The sequence below is a fragment of the Marmota monax genome, unplaced genomic scaffold, assembly GCF_021218885.2.
Source record: "Marmota monax isolate L192 unplaced genomic scaffold, Marmota_monax_Labrador192_F-V1.1 WCK01_AAM20220418_F8-fsc00465, whole genome shotgun sequence".
Taxonomy (NCBI): Eukaryota; Metazoa; Chordata; class Mammalia; order Rodentia; family Sciuridae; genus Marmota; species Marmota monax.
Genome location: NW_026694621.1, coordinates 19,107 through 45,975, shown reverse-complemented (window position 1 = coordinate 45,975; position 26,869 = coordinate 19,107). Strand labels below are relative to the sequence as shown.

Below are 26,869 nucleotides of genomic sequence, written 5' to 3'. Positions count from 1 at the left end.
TTTATCTGACATTCCATCTGCTGCAGCTGTTACCTCTTCTAAAGTTGCGTTGACCTGCATTGCTTGTTGTCCTTTCTTTCCTTTTCTTTTCATACTGCTTGCGTATCTTTCCTGCAGGTGTGGGCGGCGGCTCTGCTCTCTCCTTATTCCAATTGGGGTGTCGTGGCTACCACCCCAGCAGGTCACTGGGCCTGTTCTGGGAGCTGGTGGCGGCTCTGTTCTGCCCCTACTCCAATTGGGGTGACGAGTGTACCACGCCGGCAGGCCACCAGGGCTGATCCGCCGGTCGGTTGCCGGTTTGCCTACCCTGCAGGCGCGGGCGGCAGCTCTACTCTGCCCCTACTCCAAATGGGGTGATGTGTCTGTCGTACCAGCAGGCCACTGGGCCTGTCCCGCTGGTCGGTCGCAGATCTGCCCACCTTTCGGGCACGGGTGGAGGCTCTGCTCTGCCCCTACTCCAATTGGGGTGTCGTGACTACCCCACCTGCAGGACGCTGGGCCTGTTCCTGGCAAGGGAGGCGACTCTGCTCTGTCACTACTCCAATTAGGGTGGTGTTTGTACCACGCCGGCAGGCTCCTGGGCCTGATCCGCCGGTCTGTTGTAGGTCTGCCTACCTTGAAGGCGCGGGCGGCGGATCTGCCCTGCCCCTCCTACCACGCCTGCGGACCCCTGGGCCTGATCTGCAGGTTGATCACTGGTCTGCTCACCCTGCGGGCACGGGTGGCGGTTCCACTCCGCCCCCACTCCAATTGGGGTCACGTGACCACCACACCGGCAGGGCCTGATCCGGGCGTTGGAGAAGGATCTGCTCTGCCCCTACTCGAGTTGGGGTGACGTGTGTACCACACTGGCAGGCCACTGGGCCTGACCCGCCAGGCTGTCACAGGTCTGTTTACCTTGCAAGCGCGAAGGGCGGCTCTGCCCTGCCCCTCCTACCACGCCCATGTACTACTGGGTCGTGGGTCTGCCCACCTGGCGGGTGTGGGTGGCGGCTCCGCTCCGCCCCTTCTCCAATTGGGGTCACGCGGTCACCACGCTGGCGAGCCGCTGAGCCTGCTCCGGGGGCTGGCGGCGGCCCGGCTCCTTCCCTCTGGCTCGAGGACAAATTAAGGAGACTCGGGTGACTGAGCCTCACCCCCCTTACCAGGAGACCAACTGCTTATGTCACCGCTGGTATTGATGAAGATCTCTCCTCCACCGCTTTCTGCTGACATCAGATCTCTGCCATGTTGGTATCCTATGTGAATGGCAGCATTTCATTCCCCTTGCCGGGCAACCCAAGCAACGGGTGAGTCCTGACCGGCCCTCAGCAGGACCCGGACCGAGACGCAGTTTCCGCGGGCTCCTAGCCCCGGTCCAGGGACGTTCCGGGAGCCAGAACTCGGCCGCTCCGTGCTCGGTGTAAGCTCCTATAAGTGTAAGCTCCAAGAAGCAGTCCCCACGGGCTCAGTTCCGGGAGCTGGAATTCGGCTTCTTAGTGCTTGGTGTTTGTTCTGATAGTAGCAGGGTCCAAGAAGCAGCCTCTGCAGACTCCGCAGCCCTGAGCCAGGGCGGTTCCGAGACGGTTCCGGGAGCCGGAACTCCGCCCCTCCGTGCTCGGTGTAAGCTCCTATAAGTGTAAGCTCCAAGAAGCAGTCCCCGCGGGCTCAGTTCCGGGAGCCGGAATTCGGCTTCTTAGTGCTTGGTGTTTGCTCTGATAGTAGCAGGGTCCAAGAAGCAGCCTCTGCAGACTCCGCAGCCCTGAGCCAGGGCGGTTCCGGGACGGTTCCGGGAGCCAGAACTCGGCCGCCCCGCGCTCGGTGTTCACTCCGATAAGATAAGATTTTAAGAAGCACCCAGGCGCTGAACCCTAGCAATCTGTCTGCAAGCCGCAGGCAAATTGCAGCCTGAAATTACCTGTTCTATGGCTGAATGAGCTGCGGTCAGTCAAAAACAGGTATGGTGACGTCAGTTTACCAACATGGTGGCTGCTGGCCTCCTCTGTGGTCTGACCGGTGTGGAGAACCAAGATGGACCGCTTCCTTCCCCCGTCTCGAACCCAGAATTCAGCCCTGAGTGCGGTGCTTGCGCGGCTGGCAGAAACTGCAGCACTGTAACCCTGCGTCTCTATCCCAGCGCGCGCGTTGCAGACTCTGTAATTAATATTTTAGAAGTTTTTGTCAATTTAACATATAAATATATCAGTACATTATTATTTGCCCTTAGGGAACAACCTTGAATAGTTTTAACTATTTGTGTTACATATATAACCAACTTAGTTACATATAAATATTTTAATATTTGTCTTTTATTTATACACCTTTATATTACTTAATTAGACCCTTTTGTTGTTTACTTAGATGTATTATAATTATACTTTATCACATAAAAACTTTTTACCTGGAAACGCTTTTTATTAAATATATTTTTATATTTAGAACTTTTTAATAATTTTTAATCCATTGACCCTTTTTTGTTTGTATCTTGAAATAACCCTTATAAATTTTTGAATTTAGATAAATTGATCTATTTTAATAAGATGAAATATTTGTTACTTACAGTACTTTAATTGAAATACAATTGAAGCATCTTGACTCTTTGTATGTAGAATTATACCTGTTGGGACTTTGTAATTTATAGTAACCTTGTTTTTATAATAACAGAAAATAATTTTAAACTTTCTTTTTAGTTTACAAATTTATGAAAACACCAACATTGTTTAAATACTTTACCTTATGGAATTTAAGGAGTTAAGAGTACTTGATATTATATTTAACAGTTAGCATTTTAACTTTGTAGCAATTAGATGTCTTTAACAAACACATACACGATTAATTTTATATATGTTTAGATGAAATTTACATATCTTTTTTTTAAAAACAAGGTATCAGACAAGTGCATTGAATAGTATTAGTAATCTTTTTGTTGTTGTTGTTGTTGTTGAATAAAATCCTAGAGACGATGGATATCAGACACTTTATAGACATTAACATTTTAACAGCTTTTTAACCATCTAGAAACAAAACTGTGTATTAGTAACTTTAAAGACATTTGTACTTTTATCTATTTTCCCAATTTGAATTGAACCCTTTAAATCATATTAACCAAAAGCATTTGGATCCATTTTTTTAATTTTAATTTATGATCTCATATGTCAATTTTTTGTACCAAATACATGTAGACATGACAATACACATAGACAGACAGTATACCGGTGTACCCACACAAAGCAAACAAACAAAAGTCTTGTAGCTTATTTTTTAAAACCTATTAGATTGAGAGTTAGCCCTTGTAAATTGGCCTCAGAATAAAGCAGAGTATAATCAGAAAAACATATTAACCTAGGCATATTGGATCAAAATTATGAGTTTAAGAAATATAGAATTTTTTAAGTTTCTGACCTTTTTCCTGAGGTGGTCCTGTTCATTAAAGCTGAAAAGAGTTGAGGGAACATAGACAAATGAAGGTGGTTTATTTTTCCCTGGAGAAACTTCCCAAAGACGCAGCTTCATTGGTCTCCTTGGGAGAATCCCCCAGGTTGGGGACCCATTTTAAACTGGTTTTTCTGGTTTCTTGGATAGCAGCCACCAACTTTTAGCTTGACATTGAAAAATCTTTGAACTATTTTTTAATAGTTGGGAGTTATTCATGTTTGCAAATACTGAGAGACAAAAGCCAAATTTCTAGACAAAATTATGTTTTTTGATATACAATTTAGGAATAACGATTTTACAAAACAATTTAGTTTTAATCTGTCCTCTATAGGAAGTGACATGATTTACCCAGTTGGCCACCTGGCCCAGTTCCTAAATGAAGGCAATCTCTAGAATGTATTTTTCTTTTTACCTTTAGCTTTTACTTTTGACAATTTTTTTAGTTCTGTTGGCAGCACTTTACAATTTAATGCAAGCTGTAGTGAGCACAGTTAAAACAGTTTTAACCATTTTTTTTCCCATTAGAAACAAACTGAGGTAGAAATTAACACAGAACACAAAGGGAACAAACAAAAACCAACCAACAGACAAAGTCCTGAAAATTGTTAAGAAAACAAGTTAAAGGAGTCCAGGTAGAGATCTCTGTAGTGCTTCCTTGTCTCTGATGTTGGTGGAGCAAAAGAGTCCTGATGAAAGAAAAGTGGTTATGAGAACAAGAAAAGGGCCCCACGCACAACACTCAGACAGATAAACACAAGACAAACGGCCGGCGAACAGACACTGGACAAATGACAAACAGCAAGAAGATGCTGGAGAAAAGACAAACAGCAGAACAGACACAGGACAAGCAACAATCCCTGAGATCACACAGGGAGACCTCTAATGGGGCAGAGACCATGTCTCGTCCTGCCCCCAGACAGATGAGGCCTTCCAGGGAGGCCTCCAGTGGGCCCCAGATACAGACAGATGAGGTCTCACAGGTAGACCTCCAGGGAGACAGTGACAATGTCTCGTCCTGTCCTGGGGAAGGTGTAAGTGACTGCATCCAATCTGACCTTTTCCCCCAGAGAAGAGTCGACTCACCAGAACTGTCAGCCAGCAGGAGGCTTTTCAGAGTGTCCTAGGATGGATTGGAGTTGTCCTCGGAGTGAGGCGAGGAACATCTCTCAGGAGATCCCCTCTACTCCAGGGCTGAGGTCCAAAGGCCCATCCTTGGAGGCAAATTTGGCGTGAGGGTAGGGAAGAAATGGATCCTGGACGAGCCCCCAAATGTTATAGTTAAAGCTTTGTCCCAGGGTTTCATAAACTGACTTCCAGACCACTCACATATAATCGAATCAAGCCTTTATTGAAGCACACCGGTGGCGGCTGACCAGAACACAAAGCTGTTTCCCTAATCAGCCCCGAACAATTGCAAGGGTACTCCTTATAAGCCTGAAAACCGCAAAAGGGATGTTCAGGGGGTCTAGCCAATGCAAGCAAGCCAGGTTACAGAAGCGGGACAGTGCAGTCAAGTGGAGGGAAGCCTAACCAATCACAGTTATCCCAGTCACCCCAGAAACAGAGCCCCATTACCCTAGTTACAGAAACAATGCCCCATTAGGTAGTTCCGTGTTCTTAAAGGTTTCTATAGCAAAAGGGAAAGAACATCTTGCCCCAGTCATGACTCTTCTACTTGGCATGGTTGTTTTACAGGATGAAATCATAAAACAAAATGGAGTCACATTTGCTCCTACTATCACATATCCTGGAAGGATGGACATAATGAGAGGACATAAAATAAAGATTTATTATGATCCTCTGGCTTGGATTTCCTAAACTATATCAAGCAGTGAGAATATCTAGCTCAATGCTTGTTTTTCATGACACTTTCATATTCAATTATTGATTCCTGGTGAATTTTTGATGGAAAAAACAAATACCCAAATTACCACATGCAGTCGTGATATTAATCTGAGCACAGTACTTAACAAAGAAATATTTCCATCAGTATTTCTAGGATTCAAATGAAAAGGTAAAAAGGCAGAGTCCATACTGAAGAGAAGTCTAACTTCTACATGTAATTTTCAGGAGATCATGGAACACTTTTGGGGGACCCTAAAAGTATGTTCACAGATTGAGAAATCCCAAGAAAATTGCACATCTGAACAGGGGTGGGCAGAGGAGTGAAATCTGTGTCACTAAGGTAGACTCAGCACCTTGGCTCTTCTGCATAGTCCGAGCACTGCTTCCTCCCAGGTTCTGCCCATTAGCAAATAAAATCATCACCACCATCCACACTTTGTCTTGAATCATTCCAGGCTCCAAGAAGTGCAGCCAGTGAGGGGCAGTAGGTGGAGAAATATTTGCATGAGCAGCTCCAGCTTAAGTCCAGTGGAGAGAGATAAGAAAGGCTGAGGGCAGCCCACACCAGCTCTGGAACTGAGGAAACTGCCCAACATGGTCAGGAAGTTTCTCCTTCTTATGATGCTTGCTCATTGCCCAGGTAAGGACAGACCTCTGTGCCCCATGGCAGACGTCTGTCCTGAGTCTATCCTCACTGGCTCAGATACCCAAACACATGCACCCTTGCTCTGATTTCCATTGTGATATATCAGTGTTTAAAGGGTCCCTCTTCCAACCTGTGCTGACTCAGCCACTCTCTGCATCTGCCTCCCTGGAACAAACCGCCAAACTCACATGCACCCTGAGCAGTGGCTACAGTAATTACAAGATGGACTGGTACCAGCAAAGCCCAGGGAAGAGCCACAGGTTTGTGATGCGAGTGGGCACTAGTGGCATTGTGGGATCCAAGGGGAATGGGATTCCTGATCGCTTCTCAGGCTCAGGCTCTGGCCTGGATTGGTGCCTGAACATCCAGAACATCCAGGAAGAAGATGAAATGTCTACCACTGTAGGTACCCCATGGTAGTGAGAGCACAGTGACACAGGAAGAGGGGAAGTAAGACAAAAACCACCAGGCTGATGGGCCCTGTTACACTTCACTTCCCAGTGTCCTGACTCATAGGTCATAAGGAGCCTCCTGACCCTGGTTAATAATTTCTACCTTCCCAGATATTTTATGAATTTATTTCACATTAATTATCCCTCAAATACAAATTTGTTCTTAGTAGTGTTTGAAATATTTAGTCTGTATTTGGACATGTGTGTTTGTTCCCAGTCATGAATCTGCTGATGGAATTTTATTTTAGACACTGTAAAGCTATTTACAGATGTGTATATCATACAGCCCTTTGTCACCATCTTGTGCTACTTTTGTCCATATTCAGCAATTAGGAGTATTCCACACAGTGACTAGATTTGAATATTTCCCTTGATATTCCAGATCTTGACCCCAATGTAAGGTAACACATGCATGCATGGTCCACCTAGGCTTCACCCACCTTGCCACCTTTGTACACTGACATGTACACAGAGATCTAAGGGAGTTTGTTTTTGACTCTCAGAGACAGACAGTGTCAGAAACAGAGAGAACTAATGGAGCACTCAGGATGTGGATTTGAGCCTGCTCTGTAACACCTTTGGGAGTTGCCCCTTTGCTATCCATACAGTGAATTTATTCTTGTGCAAGAAAATCATTCTGCAGCATGTTTATGCTGCTAATTACCTGGATCTAGGGGAGATCTCACAGGTTAATATTGACTTTGCTTGAGACACCATATTCAGGGATTCCAGACAAACTACACTTAGGATCATTTCACCTCAAATTGAGGAGTTCCCATGAACACCTCAGGTTTGCAGATGCATGACAATCAGAGAATAAATTGAAAGCTCTATTTTTTAGAAGATTGCAGTCTTATTTTAAAGAAGTAAAGTCATGTCAAGTCAGTTAAAGAGACAGAGAAGTCTATTTTGGGGAGTTCACAGATTGAAGCATCCTTATACTCAGGATGTCTTGCTCTGCTGATAGTTTTGAAGGATTACCCACCACAGATGATCACTCAGAAATTGAGAATACAGACTAGTTATTGGGTCCTTATACCTTAAACACATCAACATAATTCTGTTGACATAAACTCAATATCCAGCCCCCTCAACTCCATGAAGATGAGGAGGTTGTTCTGATAGAATGCACCCAAAGCTCCAAATTTGTAGTCATCTATGTGGTCTTTCTAGTATGGTCATTATTCTTTCTTAAACTATCTGTGAGAACAGACCATGAATCACCTCCTGAGCATAAACTCATGAGGGGTCCCTGAGGAAATTCCCAAGATGAGGAGGTTACCCACCAGGGGCCAGGACAAAGCCAGACTTCTCCTTTCATAATGTTAACTCTTCATGCACACACTCTCTGTCTCTAATTAAAGCACATTTGGCTACACATGACAGGACATGTCCCTTGCTCTGAATAACTGTCATGGTCCAATGTCTGATAACTTTCACCAGGACGCAATGAAGATGGGAAAAGTGGCAAGGAGAGGCCCTTCAGGGTTGGTTTTAAGGTAGCATTCTCTAAAATATGGCCTCCTCTGTCACTGCTCAGAGGAGACAGAGAATTAGCAAATATGCATGTGTTCATTTGTGCTCAGATATAAAGTCATATGTTCAATTTAATTTCCTCATAATATTTTATTCCTACACCAAGAATTGAGGGCTTATAGAAATCCATAAGACAATAAATTTTATCTGGATAATGGCAAAACTTTGGTGTTTTAAGCTAGGAAGTTGATTTCTGATTATATAGTTTACTATCTGATGGAGGTTGACTGTGATGTTTAAATCACTTACCTGATGTGGTGAGCCGCTTCTGCCGTTTCTGCAGACTATGGTCGCCATTACAAGATGACGCTGGCTCTGCTGTGGTCTGTGACAAACAAGTTCTTATCTGGGAAAGTTGGCACATGAGTTTTCACCACCCTGTGAGAAAGCTCCACGCGGCAGCTTTGCATTGGGGCTTGGGATGCTTTATTAAGGCTGGGAGGGGCATCCAAAGGAGAGAAGAAGAAATATCCAGGGCCTGAATAAACTGTTGAAAGAAGATTCCCGAGTTGCGTCTTCCTTGCGGGCAAGGGGTCGCGACAACCTGACAAGAACTAAATTTCCTTATCAAAAATTTTAAGTTTAAACTCTCTTAATAAATAGTCCTTCAGGATCTCTGGTTAGACATACAGAGTTTTCTTTTGATTATACCTTCCTCTACTATTATCTCTAAATGTGAACCAGAATATTTGAGCTCTTTTTTTTTTTTTTGGCATTAGAACAGATTATGCTAAGCGAAGCTAGCCAATCCTTAAAAAACAAATGCTAAATGTCTTCTTTGATATAAAGAGAGCAACTAAGAACAGAACAGGGAGGAAGAGCATGAGGAAAAGATTAACATTAAACAGAATATTTGAGCTCTTTACACCAAGCAACACAGAAAAAAATTTATAAAATGGCCAACATTTCAGAAAGAAGATTATGTGCACTGGTATCTGTAGCTCTCAGGAACAGTGCCCAAACTCCTCATCTGTGATGATAGCAATCCACATTCAGGGGTTCCTGATCGCTGCTTTGTCTCCTAGTCAGGAAACTCAGGCTTGCTGACCAACACTGGGCTGCAGCCTGAGGAGGAGGCTATTACTATCAGTCCTATAACAACAATCTCAGTACTCCAGGCTCATGGGAAAGTTTCACAAGAATCCCTTTACCATCTCTCAGGAGGAATAATGCCCATCACCTCTGCTCAGGCCTGGCCAGTAGCTTCTGCTACCACTACAGTAGGCCCAGCTGAATCTACTGGCAACATTTTGAGTGAGAAGCATCCTCTCCTCTATCCTCAGAGTCATCTGCAGCAACCCGTTCCTAGGAAGAGGACTCAACATAAACAGAAATTTCTGATCCTCTTTAGCTTGAGGATCTGAGAAGGATGCTATGGTCTCATTCCCTGAAGTTCAGGTGATGAGGCAGCCAGTGCAACCCTAGTCATCTCAGACTTGATCTATGATGGGGAATTCAATGACTCCATCATCCATTAATTCCTTGTTTCCAGGAATTCTAGAGCTGTGTCATCTTCTTCTTGGGTCTATTGTGTACATTTGTGATTCATGTTTTAACTTAATTTTATATACATTTTCTAACATGGGATATTTGGCAGGTAATAAAACACACACAGGTGGAAACTGTGACAGAATTTGAGATATTTTCACACCTTTGGGAACATCAGCACAGTCAGGCCAAGAAATCCAGTCACCAGCCCACAAACCTCCTTTTCCCTTTGAGAATCCTCCCTTCATCTCAGCTCACATCTCTTCCCAGACAACCACTGACTTTCTCCTTGTGACTGTTGCTCAGTTTTCCTTTTTGATAAAATGTACAATTGAAAAAGAACAGTAGAATTTCCCTCTTGAATGGCTTCTTCCACTGTATAAATTCCTTTTGAGATCCTTCCACATTTTGTTGAATTTCACTTGATTCTACTGAGGACACATCATGATCTTTGTGGTCCCTGGACAATTCGTACTCATGGATAATTTCTCTGATGTCATGCATATTAAAACTGTATTTTCTGACTCCATTATAATATAAAGATATATAATTCAGCCTGTTTTACATTCATATTATTTATTACTTTAAATTAGTTATAATAAATTCTCTTGGGGTCCTAAGACTGTTGGGTCCTCTTAGCACATCTCTTTCTGGTTTGATGGATGCTCAGAATCCCTTGATTTTTATACTATTATTTATTAATTTTAAACAAAGTTTAGGATTTTTATTTTTCCCCTAATTTTGTAAAGGCAATTCATTTGAAACTGCTATAACAGAATATAATGAACTGAGTAAAATATAAATACTCTATGTTCCTATGGCTCATGATTCTAGAGACTTGGAAGCCCAGCATGACATTGGCCTCTGGATGTGGCTTTTGTGCTTTATTATAACAGACAAAAAAACAACTGGACCAATTTAATTCTTTATATCAGAGCCAGCTTCCTGCAATAAGCAATCACCTTTTAGACATAATCACATGTTAATAGTCATTATGGTTAATCACCAAACATTGCTTAATCACTAATCTCCTCTTATCAATAACCATTTATTGTGCATGTTCACATCTCAAAGGCCTGATTTCTTAAAAATATTATGACAGAAGTTAAATTCAACCTAAGTTTTGTAGGAACATTCAATCATAGAAGGGGTAAAATGCAGAATTCTCAAGATGGCAGGACAGAGGGAGGCAGCATTCTGTATTGCTCTGTGATCCACATCTCACCTAGTCAGATTACTGTACTTCTCAGTATGTTTGATGACCCCCATACAGCTGTTCTCCACAAAAATCACCAGCACTGTGACCCCGCAGAGGGCTCCGGGCCTCAGTGTTTGAGTAGGATGCCTGGCATTTGAACAGGACCCAAAGCTTGAAGTTCTAACCCACACAATGCTCGGTGAGTGCCTTAGCAAAATCACCAATCAACACATTTGCAGATTGCCAAGACTTTGCTTCACTCCCACACAGGTCACTCAGCTGCTATCTACTCACAGCACAGTGCCATCCATTGCCTGCCCCCCCCACCTCACCAGACACCCTGGGGCTGAAAGCAGACTACCGCCATCTTGGCCCAACATTCTTGCCGTATTAGGTGGGGGCAGTTCCCAGATTGGATCTCCAGCATCCAGGTACCAGGTTTCCAACCTTCCCCCCTCCCTAGCACTGGTAACCCAACACAGTAGCTGCCCAACACAGTAGCTGCCCAACACAGGTGTGCAGTGTGACCCTGGGGCCCCAAGGTGAGAGTTTCCTCAATTGGGAACTGCTAGGGGAAAGGGAGACCAGGATAAACTTTGGAGCCTAACAGAGAGACCAGGAACTGGGAAATTTCTGGGCAAGAGAGGGAGATAGTACCAGATACTCAAGTCATATGAGCAGTCCCCAAAAGAGAACCCTGAGTTGTAGTCTCCCTGCAGGGACTGGCAGGTGCCACTCCCTGCATCCAGGCACCCTATGCCAGGACTAGTCTTCCCACACTGGTTACCTCCACCATCTGGAGGGCAGAGACACCAGCTTACAATAGACACCACACCTATTTGGATGAGAAGAGAAGCAGGAAAGATGCATATCTCTAAAGCTAGCTACAACGCTGGTTTCTTCCTTTGAGTTTTTTTTTGTGTGTGTGTGTGTTTGTGTGTGTTTGTTTTGTTTGTTTGTTTGTTTGTTTCTCTTCTACCCCTCTATCCTCTGGCCCTCACATCCCCAACATATGTGAAACAAAGAACTTTGCATGAAATAGGACTTTGAGGACTGAGTCATCAGAATAATATAATATAGATGTGTTGTAAATGCCCTTTTTTTCTTTTCTTTTTCATCTTTCATTTTTCTTTTACCGCTCCAAATTTTAATGTTTTAACATCCGTATTTTTCTAAATACATACGTGTGTTTGTTTTATGTACTGTACTGTCATCCCATGTACTTGCCTACCCTAAATTATTTTCTGTCTATTTTCTTCCTACTAGCCCTCTTCATTAGATTTTTCTTCACACTTCCTAAGATATATTAACCCTATATCCTCACATCCTACCTCCTCAGCATATCATCCTACACCCCACCCCCACTTTATTGTCTACCATAAGAAACTGTAAATCTTTTCTACAAAACTTCTGTATTTCAGATAATAATTGAAACCAACCTTTCTGTACATTGAAACTAAACTGTAAACATCTTAATAACAACAAATTGTTCATAGGTGGTATATTATTGATATTGGATCTGTTTACATTGTTTTTCCCCACAAGGAGAGATTTTTAACCCTATAAGAGCACTAAAAACCTATAGGGTAAGAACAATAAAAATCTAGACCCACATAGCTGGAAAGAAAGATGCACAATCAACATGAAAAGACAAGGGAAGAAAGTGCCCCAAACAAATGAAGACACCACATCATTAGAATAATTGGCAGCCACAGTAGAAGTAATGACAGGAAGGAGTTTAGGATGTACATGGTTAAAATATTCTGTGAACTCAACCAAGATATTAGAGATCAAATACAGGCAGTGAAAGAATACTTTGACAATGAACTACATAAACTAATACAGGAAGCATACGATCACCTCAAGAGGGAGATAGAGGTTCTAAAAAAGAAACCAAACAGAAATCCTTGAAATGAAAGAAACAATAAACCAAATTAAAAGCTCAAATAAAACATCACCAACAGAGTAGACCCCTTGGAAGATAGGACATCAGACAATGAAGACAAAATATATAATCTTGAAAAGAACATAGACCACCCAGTGATAATGGTAAAAAAAAAAAATGAGCAGAACATTCAAGAATATGAGATAGCAAAAAAGACCAAATTTAAGAGTTAATGAAATAGAGGAAGGCATAGAGGTCCATACCAAAGGAATGAACAATTTATTCAATGAAATAATATTAGAAAACTTTCCAAACATGAATAATGAATTGGAAATCTAAATTCAAGAAGCCTACAGGATGCTGAATGCACAAAATCACATACCAAGATCCATACCAAGGCACATTATAATAAAAATGCCCAACATACAGAATAAGGAAAGAATTTCAAAAGCCAAAAGATAAAGTATCAGATTACATAGAGAGGGAAACCAATTAGGATAACAGCATATTTTTCAACACAGAACCTGAAAGCAAGAAAATCCTGGAACAACATATAATCATGTATCCAGTAAAATTAAGCTTCAGATTTGAAGATGAAATAAAAACCTTCCATGATAAACAAAATTAAATGAATTTAGAGCTAGAAAACTGGCACTACAAAACATCCTTGAAAAAAATTTCATGAAGAGGAAACGAAAAACAGCAATGAAAATCAGCAGAGGGTGGGAGTATCCTAAAGAAAAAATAATCAAAGAAAAAAATCAAGTAAAATAACAAAAATAAACAAATATGGCTAGGAATACAAACCATGTCTCAATAATAACCCTGAATGTTAATGGCTTAAACTCACCAATCAAAAGACACAGGCTAATCCATAAACAAATATATGAAAAAATGTTCATCATCTCTAGCAGTTAGAGAAATGCCAATCAAATCTACTCTAAGACATCATCTCACTACAGTCAGAATGACAGCTATTATGAAACAACAATAAATGTTGGTGAGGATATGGGGGAAAAGGTACACTAATACATTGCTGGTGGAACTGAAAATTGGTGTAACCAATATGGAAAGCAGTATGGAGATTCCTTAGAAAACTGGAAATGGAACCACCATTTGACTGAGCTATCCCTCTCCTTGGTCTATACCCAAAGGAGTTAAAAAATAGCATAATACAGCCACATCAATGTTTATAGCAGCATAATTCACAATAGTTAAACTGTGGAATCAACCTAGATGCCCTTCACTTCATGTTGCCCAAGAGCAATAGTCAATCTCACTTGTGGTTCCAGCACAGTTCATGAATGAATTAAAAAAAATTTGGGCATCTGATAGAAGAAAAGGTTGGCTCTGATCTACATATTGTGGGGTCGGGCTCCAAATTCCTTAATAGGACACCCATAGCACAAGAGTTAATAACTAGAATCAACAAATGGGACTTACTTAAACTAAAAAGTTTTTTCTCAGCAAGAGAAACAATAAGAGAGGTAAACAGGAAGCCTACATCATGGGAACAAATTTTTACCCCTCACACTTCAGATAGAGCCCTAATATCCAGAGTATACAAAGAACTCAAAAAATTAAACAATAAGAAAACAAATAACCCAATCAACAAATGGGCCAAAGACCTGAACAGACACTTCTCAGAGGAGGACATACAATCAATCAATAAGTAGATGAAAAAATGCTCACCATCTCTAGCAGTCAGAGAAATGCAAATCAAAACCACCCTAAGATACCATCTCACTCCAGTAAGATTGGCAGCCATTAGGAAGTCAAACAACAACAAGTGCTGGCAAGGATGTGGGGAAAAGGGTACTCTTCTACATTGCGGGTGGGACTGCAAATTGGTGTGGCCAATTTGGAAAGCAATATGGAGATTCCTGGGAAAGCTGGGAATGGAACCACCATTTGACCCAGCTATTGCCCTTCTCGGACTATTCCCTGAAGACCTTAAAAGAGCGTACTACAGGGATACTGCCACATCGATGTTCATAGCAGCACAATTCACAATAGCTAGACTGTGGAACCAACCCAGATGCCCTTCAATAGATGAATGGATAAAAAAAATGTGGCATTTATACACAATGGAGTACGACGCAGCACTAAAAAATGACAAAATCATGGAATTTGCAGGGAAATGGATGGCATTAGAGCAGATTATGCTAAGTGAAGCTAGCCAATCCCTAAAAAACAAATGCCAAATGTCTTCTTTGATATAATGAGAGCAACTAAGAACAGAGCAGGGAGGAAGAGCAGGACGAAAAGATTAACATTAAACAGAGACATGAGGTGGGAGGGAAAGGGAGAGAAAAGGGAAATTGCATGGAAATGAAAGGAGACCCTCATTGTTATACAAAATTACATATAAGAGGTTGTGAGGGGGATGGGAAAAAAAAGGAGAGAAATGAATTACAGTAGATGGGGTAGAGAGAGAAGATGGGAGGGGAGGGGAGGGAGGATAGTAGAGGATAGGAAAGGTAGCAGAATACAACAGTTACTAATATGGCATTATGTAAAAATGTGGATGTGCAACCGATGTGATTCTGCAATCTTTGTAATGTTTTGAACAACCAATTAAAAAAAAAAATGAGGGGCTGGGGATGTGGCTCAAGTGGTAGCGTGCTTGCCTGGCATGTGTGAGGCCCGGGTTCTATCCTCAGCAACACATACAAAGATGTTGTGTCCGCCGAAAACTAAAAAAAAATATTAAAAAAAAAATGTGGCATATGCTGGGTTCATTTCTCACCAACACATAAAAAAATAAAATAAAGGTATTGTGTCCAACTACAGCAAAATATTTTTAAAAATCTGGCATTTATACACAATGGAATATTATTCAGTGATTAAAAGTGATTAAAGAGAATAAAATCATGGCATTTGCAGGTAAATGGATGGCATTGGAGAAGATAATGCTAAGTGAAGTTAGCCAATCCCCACAAAAAAAAAAATGCCAAATGTTTTCTCGATATCAGGTGAATATTCATAGAAGACTGGCAGAAACAAGTGCTTTAGCTTTACTGTATCATGAATAGTTACTCACTTGACCATACCCATATTAGAGCACCTTCTTTCTCCCAACACACAGCCACCACAGGTCTACCTCTGAAAATCTAAGTGTTTTCTGGACTGACAACCAGGTTTTGGAAGAAGATAGTAAGTGCTCTTATACATATAATACACCACATATGCATGCCATCTCAGTCCAGGTGGTTCACTAGGAAATGATGGGCCATCAGGATGTCTGTCCTAAATTTAGAGACAGAAAATTATTCTAAAATGCACACCACAGACAGGATACAACTTCTTTCATCATTCAGTGTTCAGGATAACAGGCCATTTTAGTGGTCCTGTATTCCTAATTCAAAACTTGTTTTGTTTGTGTTTCATGGTTCATTACTCAGGCTGTGGAACTGGGGAATCCCTCACTGACCACCTGCCCAAGAGCAACAGTCAATCTCACTTGTTGTTCCAGCACAGTTTTGGTCACCAACAAACACTTTCCATACTGGTTGCAGCAGAAGTCTAACCAAGTGCCCAGAATACTGGTGCATAACACAATCAACAGACACGCTTTTTTACCTTCCTAGTGCCCAGGCTCCTTTGTTGGGGCAAAGGTGCCTCACCCTCTTAGGTGTCCAGCCTGAGGGTGAGACTAAAAATCAATGTGTGATACAGTAGGGTGATACTCAGCACAGAGAGAACAAGATGGGCAACAGAGACCTAAACACATGTGACTTAGCCTGGAGAGAGACATAGTCACAGGACATGGGAATCACAAGACCAGACACTAACCTCTCTGGCAGTCTAACGATGACTGTCCCCAAAGTAAAGATAAGGAAAGGAACTGAAAAGTTTTTATCTCCATTTAAATGCAAAATGGAAGATATTTGTGGATTATTTCTGAGAAAATGTTCCTCAAAATAGAGAATTCAATTATTTTCTTTTTCAAATGAGATAGTAATAGCTAAATCTGATCTGAAGACATAGGTCAAAGCATTTCTTCCAGTAATTATCAACTCCATTGATATTCTTTTGCAACTAAAACAAAATTAAGAGGCATACTTTTATGTAGTAATAAAATTCATTTCATGATACTTAATTTTAGTACAATGCAAAAACATTTCATAACATTTTAAAATATATTAAAGGAGACATGCTTCCTGAGTTGTCCAATGGCTTTGTTGTTTCAGCAGTGTGGGTGGCCTAGAGCTATGTGTTGTATGCGGTGTGCCTCCACAGCCACCAGAGCTCTTGCCCTATTCTATTAATGCTGCCCAAGTCCAGGCAATGTCTTTAAAGAAGCTCTAACAGAAACAAAGCCTGACAGGCAGCACAGGTATCCAGAGAATTGCATCAGAAACCTATGTTTTTCTGCCAACAGAAAAATTAATAGGCCTCTGCCATGACTCTAAGCAGCTGTGTACACCCACAGCAAATTTTCATGAACAAGCAGTGCATTATCTTCCAAGAGATGTATCCATTGGCATTTATTTTTGATCACTATTGGAAGTGGGGATATCCATAAGATGGTGGTAAGCATAAGTTGGAATGATACTATAACAATATAAAAAAAGATCTTCCTATCAGAAAAGTCATGCACTGTTTTTGACATCTTTCCTTGAAAATCCATCCTCTTGTCTTTCTTGAGCCCTACTAAGAAGGCACAGACACCATGCTTTCATTTTCAAGCCTAGTAGTAACTTTATTTTCTATCTCCAGTTTTTTTTTCTCATTTCTAATGAATCCAGTGAATCACACACTGTACAATTTCAAAGTCCCAAAGATTAATCAATTAGGCCCATATTCACCAATTTTGGGAGTAATCAGGGAGAACTCTGGTTTCACAAGGAGCTTGGGAAGTGGATTTAGAGCAGATCTGTCTAAGTTTTTCATTCTCAGCTTATATATTTTTCATTTCATGTAGAGCTTATATATAAGACACTTCTTCCCCTGAGAATACCATAGAAAATGGGTTGAAATGTGTTTCCTGTTTCCATGGTTTAGGGAGAAAATAGAAAATTAAAGACTTGGATGAACTAGGAAGTTAGCCCTGGGGATGGTCCTCATTCTATCTATAATTAGAGGTCAAGCAGTGCTGAAGGATTTGTTGGAGGTGGTCAGAAGAACCTCCTGTCACCTGGACACAGATATGATGGACCTGAATCTGTGCAATGTGGACAATGTAGGCCTGACACTGACAGGTTGTGGGCTATAATGTGAGAACCTTAATACCTGCCTTCTACTCACAGCTCACTATTCCAGAGGCAAGGACCCTCTTAGGCACCTAGTCTCAGTCCAGGCGCACTCCTCCCAGAAAGGATAGCCTTCTAGGGTGGGTTTGTTGGCCTATGTAAGGGACACAAATTTGCATGAATGGAACTTCTTTTGTCCTCTGGCCTGTGAAGGTGATTAAGAGACTTGGGCCATGTCTGCTTCAGCAGAACTCTGGGTCATCTATGCCATTGCCTGGACCCCAGTCCTCCTCTCCTTTACCCTCCTTCTGTACTGCACAGATCCACATGGTCTTTTTTTTCTTTTTTTGATGGTGATAAGGATTAAACCCAGGGCTTTGGGCATGTGAGGCAAGCACTCTACTAACTGAGCTATATCCCCAGCCCAGTATCCTGATCCCTAGATGACCTGTACTGCTTTCTAAACTCATGCCATAAATGTATTTTCTTTGGGTGCTTTCTTGAAATATAATAAATATCTGTGATATTGAAGCTAAGATTAGATAGGCAGATAGGCAAGGGTCAGATCTAGAGAAGAGAGGAATTGAAATGTTAATTCCTTCAGAGCACTTCCTCTACCCTATCAACATAACCTGCCCAAGCTCCAACCTGTTGCTAAGGTAAAGTATCCAAGAAATTGCCCCTACCTATAGGGATTTATAAAGTTAATAATTAATGTGTCCTGGGCTGCTCCATCTGCCACCCTCCACCATTGGCTTCTTATCATTCAGTCATTTCACAAACCGTCTCCTGGACCTAGTATACAGGAAGGAGAGAGATGAGGGGAAGAGAACAGGAGAACAAAGGAAGCCTAGGATATATAAAAGGCAAAACACTCTCGCTTTTGGGGATACCAGGATACCACCTATGGCCTCCTTCTCCTTCTCAGGAGAATTCTATGTTACCCCTTCTAATTAAATAAACCTTGTTTTATATTATTTCCTTGGTGTGCTTCTCTAATGTACTTCTTCAACATTTAAGGGAGCAGAACTTGCCATCGATAACTGGTGGTATCATTTTCAGGGTCCCATTCCCAGCTTATACTGACTCAGTAACCCTCTGCATCTGCTCCCTCCTTCAGTAATCTCACCAGTAACCTCAGTAGTCAGAAAAGCAATTACTACATTTGCTGGTACCATCAACAGCCAAGGAAGACCCCATTACATGTCATGTAAGAGTGATGGAAACCATGTTGAGGGGAACAGGATCCCTGATTGCTCCTCAGGCTTCAGCTCAAGGTTTGATGAATACTTATGTATCTCCAACATCCAACATGAAGCTGAATCTGACTATATCTATAGGGTACCTAATAACATTGGTAACATTTGGGTAAACCAGAGACTCAGGTAAATGGAGAAGTGGGATAAAAACTCTTTTTTACTCTACAAACAAGGCTGTAACATGGTTTCCAAAAAGGTTCTGATGTCTAAAAAAATCTGAAATTCTGATTAAAAATTTACAAGAGGAGACCCAGATGCATTTTTATTCTTGCTTAGTGTTTCCTGGGAAGCAGGTTACCTGTTGAGGCTCCTATAGAGTGCAGAGATCAGTAACCATACGTATGTATGTATATGACAAATACATTCCCCATACTGGTGCAATTTTTCTATCGGGGTACCATGACATTCTCCTTTCTAGATTTAAACCCCAGGACTCCATGCACATATCACTGTGCCACACTAAGGCTGATTTAAATGATCAACTTTAGAATATAACTATAATTTTGAAAATTTTGGTTGTCTAACAACATGCTAGAAATCATACTCTATCTAATTAGAGATAAGATTATGAATTTTTATAGGTAGGAATATTTTAAACAATTTAGTTGTTTTTGAAGGTTTCCTAATATATTCAGTGCATGGATTTGGGGGGTTAGAAACAAGGAGGAGAAACAATCACCACCACAATAAAGATGACAACTGTTATGAAATAATCTACCATAGAGGGAGGTAAAATGGTTTGACATTAATGTCATCATTACAGAACTGAAGTTGAATGTCAAGATTCTACTTTCTCATAGCTTTTAAATGTGCAATTCCATAAATAATTTTGGAATGGTGGAATGATAAACTCAAAATACATGATCCACCATACATCAATAATAACATGGGTAAAGTCCTCAGATCTGTAGAAATTGACCAAAATTATTCAAAATTCTGGAAAGCTTTACAAATTTCAAGTCTCTGTGAGAATTGTAAATCATATGGTATATTTACTATCCCCATTTCTGTAATTTTGAGAGTCAACCTAATACCTTTCACTGAAGTGACCTAATAACAGATTTGGAATTCTCCCAAAAAGCCCTCTACCAAGACAACTTTCACTATTTGAGCTGTGAGCACATGGAAAATCTACATTCTCCTCACTTGTCTTAGTTTTAATTGACTCAAAGAGAGGCATATCTGCATTGAGAATGGATGTTGAAGGCTGATTTATGAGTGTCTGAGGATGCCTGTGCCAGGTTGGACTGTAATACAATATGGCACACAGGGAGCCCCACAACTGCAGAACTTAACATGGTTTTATCATGCCTTCTTCACTTTAATAAAAAATATATTGATTCCAATATAAAAAATATGGGAAATTGAAACAAAATTAAATTCAGGTGACAATAGTTGAAAAATATTTGTTTAATGAACATTGATTATAGGAGAATAATATATGTATGTGTTGAATTATGTACCAATGAAATGATATAATGCTTGTACAACCTCTTGTTGGAGAACTAGCATCTCACTTAGTCCAAGGTTCATTCTGGGATTGAGGCATTCAGGGAAACACCAAAAGAAAACAAAACAAAAGCATTTAAGAATTGTACCATGGATGTGTAGAGAGAGACTTATCTGGGAATCTCTGGACAACCAACTGGGTGCCTATGATTCTGGGACATGGTAAGATTTACATCCTGTCACCAGCAGGTGGCATCTGGGACTGCCCTATAGTCTTTATATAGCTTCTCAGGACAATTCACTTAAAGGAACTCTGGCCTTGGTGTTGGCCCTTTTGCACATCACTGGGGTCCAGCAGGAAGATCACAACTTTGAGGCCTCCCTGGTCAAACTAGCAAAATCCTGTCTCAAGTCATAAACAAAAATAAAATAAAATAAAATAAAGGATGGGAGTGGTAATATAGCTGAGAAGTAAAGTGCCCCTAGATTAATTCCCAGTAGTGAAAAGAAAGAAAGGGGTGGGAATATACATACTGCTAGTATTAAAAAGGAAAAACCTTCAGAAATATGTTCCAACTTTTCCACCAAAACATGAAGAGTTAAATCTAACAACAAAACAACCAAAGAAATTATCAAATCAACATGTTACACTATTGAAATAATCTGAAAGGAATTCATGCTGCTAAATTTTACTTGAATGTGAAATACAGTAATGTCCCAATGGCACCATACAACTCAGTATCATGTCTGTTGGACAAGTGAGCATACCCAGTGTCTTTCACCTAGGAGCTCCTATAAACTCCGAGAGTCCAAGGTAGCCCAAATAGCAGGTACAGAGCCAGACCTTGCCTAAGACTTCTGAAATTGTAACTCCAAGAATTTTCATTTAGTTTGAGGGTGGATATGGGTTGTAAAGATAAGAAGCAACTGAAACTGTGATGGTGAAAATAACTGAGTTTTATCATCTTTAGTTTAGATAGCCAAATAGGGTTCAATTTATGAGAAGGTTATTCTTCATCCCTCATAATTCTTCCAATGAGGTTTTACATATGTACTAAAATAAATAAAAATTATAAAGTTCACATCATATAAATCTCTAATTACACGTTTATACATGAAAAACATGAAAAATAAGCCCAAGGACATTTTTTCCTAGGCTTTTGTCATTTAAAATCCCAAGCCTCAACCACAGCAAAAAAAAAAAAAAAAAACTCCAACCTGACTGGTACCTGAAATCCCACCCTGATGGGTCAACTGACCCCAATACAATAAGCCCCACAAATATCCCTATTCATATTCCTGTCCCACCCTAATGAATTAGCAGCAGGATCCCAATACAATGAACCCTAGTGATTTCATTCCTGTCCCACACTAAACCTAGCCTAGATAACCAGACTCTTGCTCCAGCCCACTGTCATTTTCTGCCCTGAAAATGAGCCACTCCAAGATTCCACCAATTATCTCCACTATTAATAGAGAAAGGCTTTGCTTCCCATCTCTCATCTTCCCATCTTGCTTTGCCTTCATCATGTGTGTCTCATTTGTCCTAATAATACATGTTATAAAAGCATGATATTTCTTTGTATTTAATGAATTTTAACATTAAATTATTTTAATGTTAAAATTAAATTTTAACATTAAATTACAGGAAAAAAACAGTTTACTCTCATGGAAAATTCAATTATAATGTAAAATACATCACTGTGGTGAACATTGGTACTGTAACTGAAACTCATTCCTTGTTCTCAATGCCAGTATTAATTTGCCAATTTAATAATGAGGACAGAGTTTTGAGATCAAGGAAAAAGTTGTTTTATTTCTTTGCTACCAAAGAAGAAACAGAGGAGACTCCTGTGCCAGAGGCTGTGCTTATGCCCATCAGGGAAGACAGAGTACTTTTTTTAAGAGAGAGAGAGAGAGAGAGAGAGAGAGAGAGAGAGAGAGAGAGAGAGAGAGAGAGAATTTTTTAATTTTATTAATATTCCACATTTATTTTTTAGTTTTCAGTGGACACGGCATCTTTATTTTATTTTTATGTGGTGCTGAGGATCGAACCCAGCGCCCCACACATGCCAGGCAAGCACAGTACCACTTGAGCCACATCCCCAGTCCAAGTCAGAGTACTTTTAAAGGAGTTATTCAAAGGCCACATTCCATATGTGCTTTGATTGGGGGTCCCAAAATTGATGGATGGTGTTGATGAATCCAGCCTAATTCCATTTTAAGATTAGGACCCATTTTGTCACAAAGTCATGAAAACCTTCTTTCTGTTTTACTATAAAATACTGAGATTTCTAAACTTGTTTGGCATTTTTGCCTGTTCTCTGAACTTACCATGCCTGGCTTCCAATTAGCAGATAACAACCCCCTCTAAAATCTTAGTGGTGCCTCATAAATTCTGGCCCCCACCAACCAGAAAGCAACCCTCTCTGAAACCTCAGTGGTACCACATAAATTCTGATATTGGGATCTAAATTTACCCACTACCTTGAAACATCATGCCATGTAGATCTTTTATCTGCTATCTGCCCTTGTATTATATTTGTCAGAACCCTGTTAGTTGTAAGTTGCCAAAACATGCCCCTTTGTATCTTTCTGTGCTATATAAATCTTTTCTTCCCTGAGAGCTGGGCTGTTCACCAACCCAGCTTTGGTGAGACAGCCACTGGCCAGCTAGCTCTCTTGTGTACAAATATAAGCTTACTTTAATTAAAATTGGAGTCTGTGGCCTTTTCTTTGTGTTGTGGGTTCAACAGTGTATTAGGATTCACTTGATTATTTGGGAGATATTCACTTCCTGGATCTTCTGGCAAATATTTCCTTCCTATGGAGCACAGAAAACTCAAGATAATTTTGTTCTCCAACCACAGGTAAGGAAGGAGGAGAGAAAAAAAGAGGAATAGGAAAACTTGACCATTTTAAAAATAAGCCTCAGAGCTATGTTCAAAAGGTGAAATGGACCACTGTTACAGTTCTAAACTCAAATGTGAGATGATTTTGAAACATATAATAGAAGATTATTCACATTAAAAGCTAGAGTTAAATAAAGGAAAGGTGGAGGGAAGAACGGGATATCATTTAGATATAGGGAAGAACAGCAGTGAAGATGAAGGATATCCACAGACAAAATGGAGGGGTGGAAAAGGGCAAACAATGTGGAATGAATTCTTAAAAACCATATTATGTGCAAAATTAACATTCCACATGGAATTTCACCTTTTATGTATAAGTAAAAAGAACCAATAAAATATAAATAAATAGATGAGCAAAAGAAAGACTGGCAGAGTAGAGGAAAAGAGAACAGGGAGGGGAGGGAAGGAAGAGGATAGTGAGTGAAATTCAATTTAATGCATATAAGAGTTTGTCAGAATGAACCCAACTTCCATGCATAACTAAAAGTTCAAATAAAAAATAAGATAAAAATTTAAAAGACAAAGTGTCATTGCCTGAAAATTATGATTCTAAGATATCACATATTGGACAGGTACAGTGGAGCATGCCTGTAATCCCAGCAGCCTCGGAGGCTGAGACAGGAGGGTCTAGAGTTCAAAAACAGCCTCAGCAACAGTGAGACACTAAGCAACTCAATGAGACCCTGTTTCTAAATACAATACAAAGTAGGGCTGTGGATGTGGCTTAGTGGTTGATTGCCCCTTACTTCAATTCCTGGTACCAAAAAAGAAAAAAAAAAGATATATTTCTTCAGTACCTGATTAATTACTTGCGAAAATGGGTCTAATGAAATTGTAGTCTTTGCTAATCCAATTTCAAATGATAAAGAAAATTATTTTTAACTAAATTGAATTGTTACTGGAATCTGAATGGGAAAGATGTGTGTCAAATGATCACTTCTGTTCACTCATCTGTTAGAATGGCACATTCACTGAATGACTTCATTCACTTACTCTCAGGAAAAACTCTTTCTTTGAGACACAAACCACTGGAAAATAATGTCTAGTGTTAATATGCTTTCGTTCGATAGTATATGTTCTTGGTAGAGCATATGCCCCATCTGCCTCCAGTCGTTGTAGACCTCACTCAGACCTAGTGGGACTCTACTATGGTTTAGAAATGAGGTGTTCCCCAAAAGCTCATGTGTTAGACAATGCAAGAATGTTCAGAGGTGAAATGATTGGGCTATGGGAGCCTTAATTAACCAGAGCATTCTTTAATTTGCTTATATGTATTAACTGGGTGGTAATTGTAGGTAGGTATAGAGTGGCCAAAAGAAGAAATTTCCTGGTGGGGGGTGTGCCTTTGGGGTTTATATTTTGTCCGTGGTGAGTAAGGCTTTCCTTGCTTCCTGTTGCCTTGTACTGAGCTGCTTTTTCCTCTACCATGGCTTTCTTGAACCCATAACACAAAGAAAAGACCACTGACCCCAAATTTACATCTAGTTAAAGCAAACTTGTATTGTGTACACAAGAGTGCTGACCAGCAACTGCCTCATCCAAATGCAGAGAGAGAGGACAGCCCTGGCCTAAGGAAAGAGGGCATATTATAACAAAAAATTACAAAGGCAAGTTCCCCAAGAGGAAACTTACAGCTAACAGGGTTCTGGCAAATGTAATACAAGAGCAGATAGCAGATTAATGAGCTATGTGGTTTAATATTTCAGAAATTATGAGGCACCACTGAGGTTTCAGTGAGAGGTGTTATCTTATCAGGGAGAGTTAGGCATGGGTAAGTTCAAAGCACGGGAAGAAATTCCAAATAAGTGTAAATATCAAAATATACTCAGACAAAATAGAACTCTTAGTATTTTACAGGAAAAGAGAAATGAACTTTTCACAACGTTGTGATGAGATGGCTCCCAATCTTAAGATGGAATTAGCCTGGGATCATCAGCTTTCCACCAAGATGTTCTGCCTTACCTTTGGTTTAAAGCTATGAAATTGAACATATATGGACCAAGACCACTGAAACTATGAGTCAAAATAAACATTCTTCCTCTACATTGTTCTGATGAGGCCTTTTAGTCACAGCCATTAAAAAGCTGACTAAAATAGACTCTCAGAGTACTCTTGCTTGAGGAATTGGAGCTGGCAGACCCCATCATATAGAAGTAGCTGTGATTGAGAAAAGAGCCCTTTTGAAAGACAGGTGACCAGAATTTAAAGCATTTCTGCAGTCACTCTTGAGGTTCTTATTCAACTCTCACACTACCAGGGAAATCCTAATTTGGTCAATAAAATATGAGGATTAGTATCTCCTGCCATTTGTGAGAAGACAGTAAAGCCACTGTATCCCCACAACTTACGTTTTCATGTCCTCTAGCTACCTGGTCCTGATCTTGTGGTGCTTGAGGTAGAAGAAAAGGAAAAGACTGGAAGTGTTACAAAGCATAAGGCTCTTACTATGGGTAAAATATAACATCTCATTGAGATTGATTTTGGCTTTTACCAGTGTTTAGATAAAATAGAATCTTTAGTGAGCTAACCAGTACAAACTATTTTTTGTTGTTGTTTTTTTGGCAAATATTGCTTATTGGTCTACTCAGAATGTGGCCTGTGCCTTACTGAGTCATGCTTGAGCCAAGTGCAGTCATAAGTACTCCATATACTATTTCTAGTTAATCTTCACTGAACGTTTCTGGACACAACTATGATTTCCTCATTTCACCTAAAATTCATGATACAAAAGTGTAAAAGGCACTCGATGAGTAACTACTAAATGAGATGTTCACTTGATGCTTACATGGTAGGAAAGGTAATATCTTTATCTAGTTGTCTCATGAATACATTATATTTGCACAATAAATATAAGTAAATTTCATTATAAAATGTATAATTGCCACATGACAATGACTGTTTATCCTTGATACATCTCAGTGGTCTCATAAATTATGTGATTTACACATACATTTCCCGTCAGCCAGGTGGTATGGAAAGTTCTAGTTGATTCAATTAAATTTGGGAGTAGACCCACTCAAGAGGCTGATGTCTGAGTAGACAGAAAACAACATTCTTAAAATAGAGATTATTATTGCCATATATATATATATATATATATATATATATATATATATATATATATATATATATATATATATCTGCATTACCAATGTGATTCTGCAACCTGTACACTCAGAAAAATGAGAAATTATACCCCATCTGATTCAAATATATGATATGTCAAGATCATTGTACTGTCATGTGTAATTAATTAAAACAAATAAAAAATAAAACACCATTCATCCACTAGTGAGGTGTTTTTCTTCAAATTTTCCACCATGGGGCATGAGAAAGGTATGATACTAATAGTTCTTCCCACATGCTCAGAAAACTCTAATCTGGGAAATATTTTTATAGAGATCTAGGGAGGTAAGACAGGTAAACCCAGTCAGCAAGAACTCCAAACCCTCTATGATGGTCTTTTGTAACTAAGAAAAATATCTTTTTGCCAGGGAACTACAAAAACTCATCTTGTAAACTTGCATTTCTTCCCCTACATGTCTGAAAATTTATGACTCTAAAGTCTGTTCTCTCCCTGGAGCTCTCAC

At 40.2% G+C, this 26,869-nt stretch overlaps 1 gene segment (V, D, J or C); it reads left to right on the top strand.

Moving 5' to 3' along the window:
• The first annotated feature begins 5,853 nt into the window (after positions 1-5,853).
• On the top strand, positions 5,854-6,325 carry LOC124078071 (immunoglobulin lambda variable 9-49-like). The segment is given in 2 exon segments: positions 5,854-5,899; positions 6,012-6,325. Coding segments are annotated over 2 exon segments (360 nt in total).
• Positions 6,326-26,869: the final 20,544 nt, after the last annotated feature.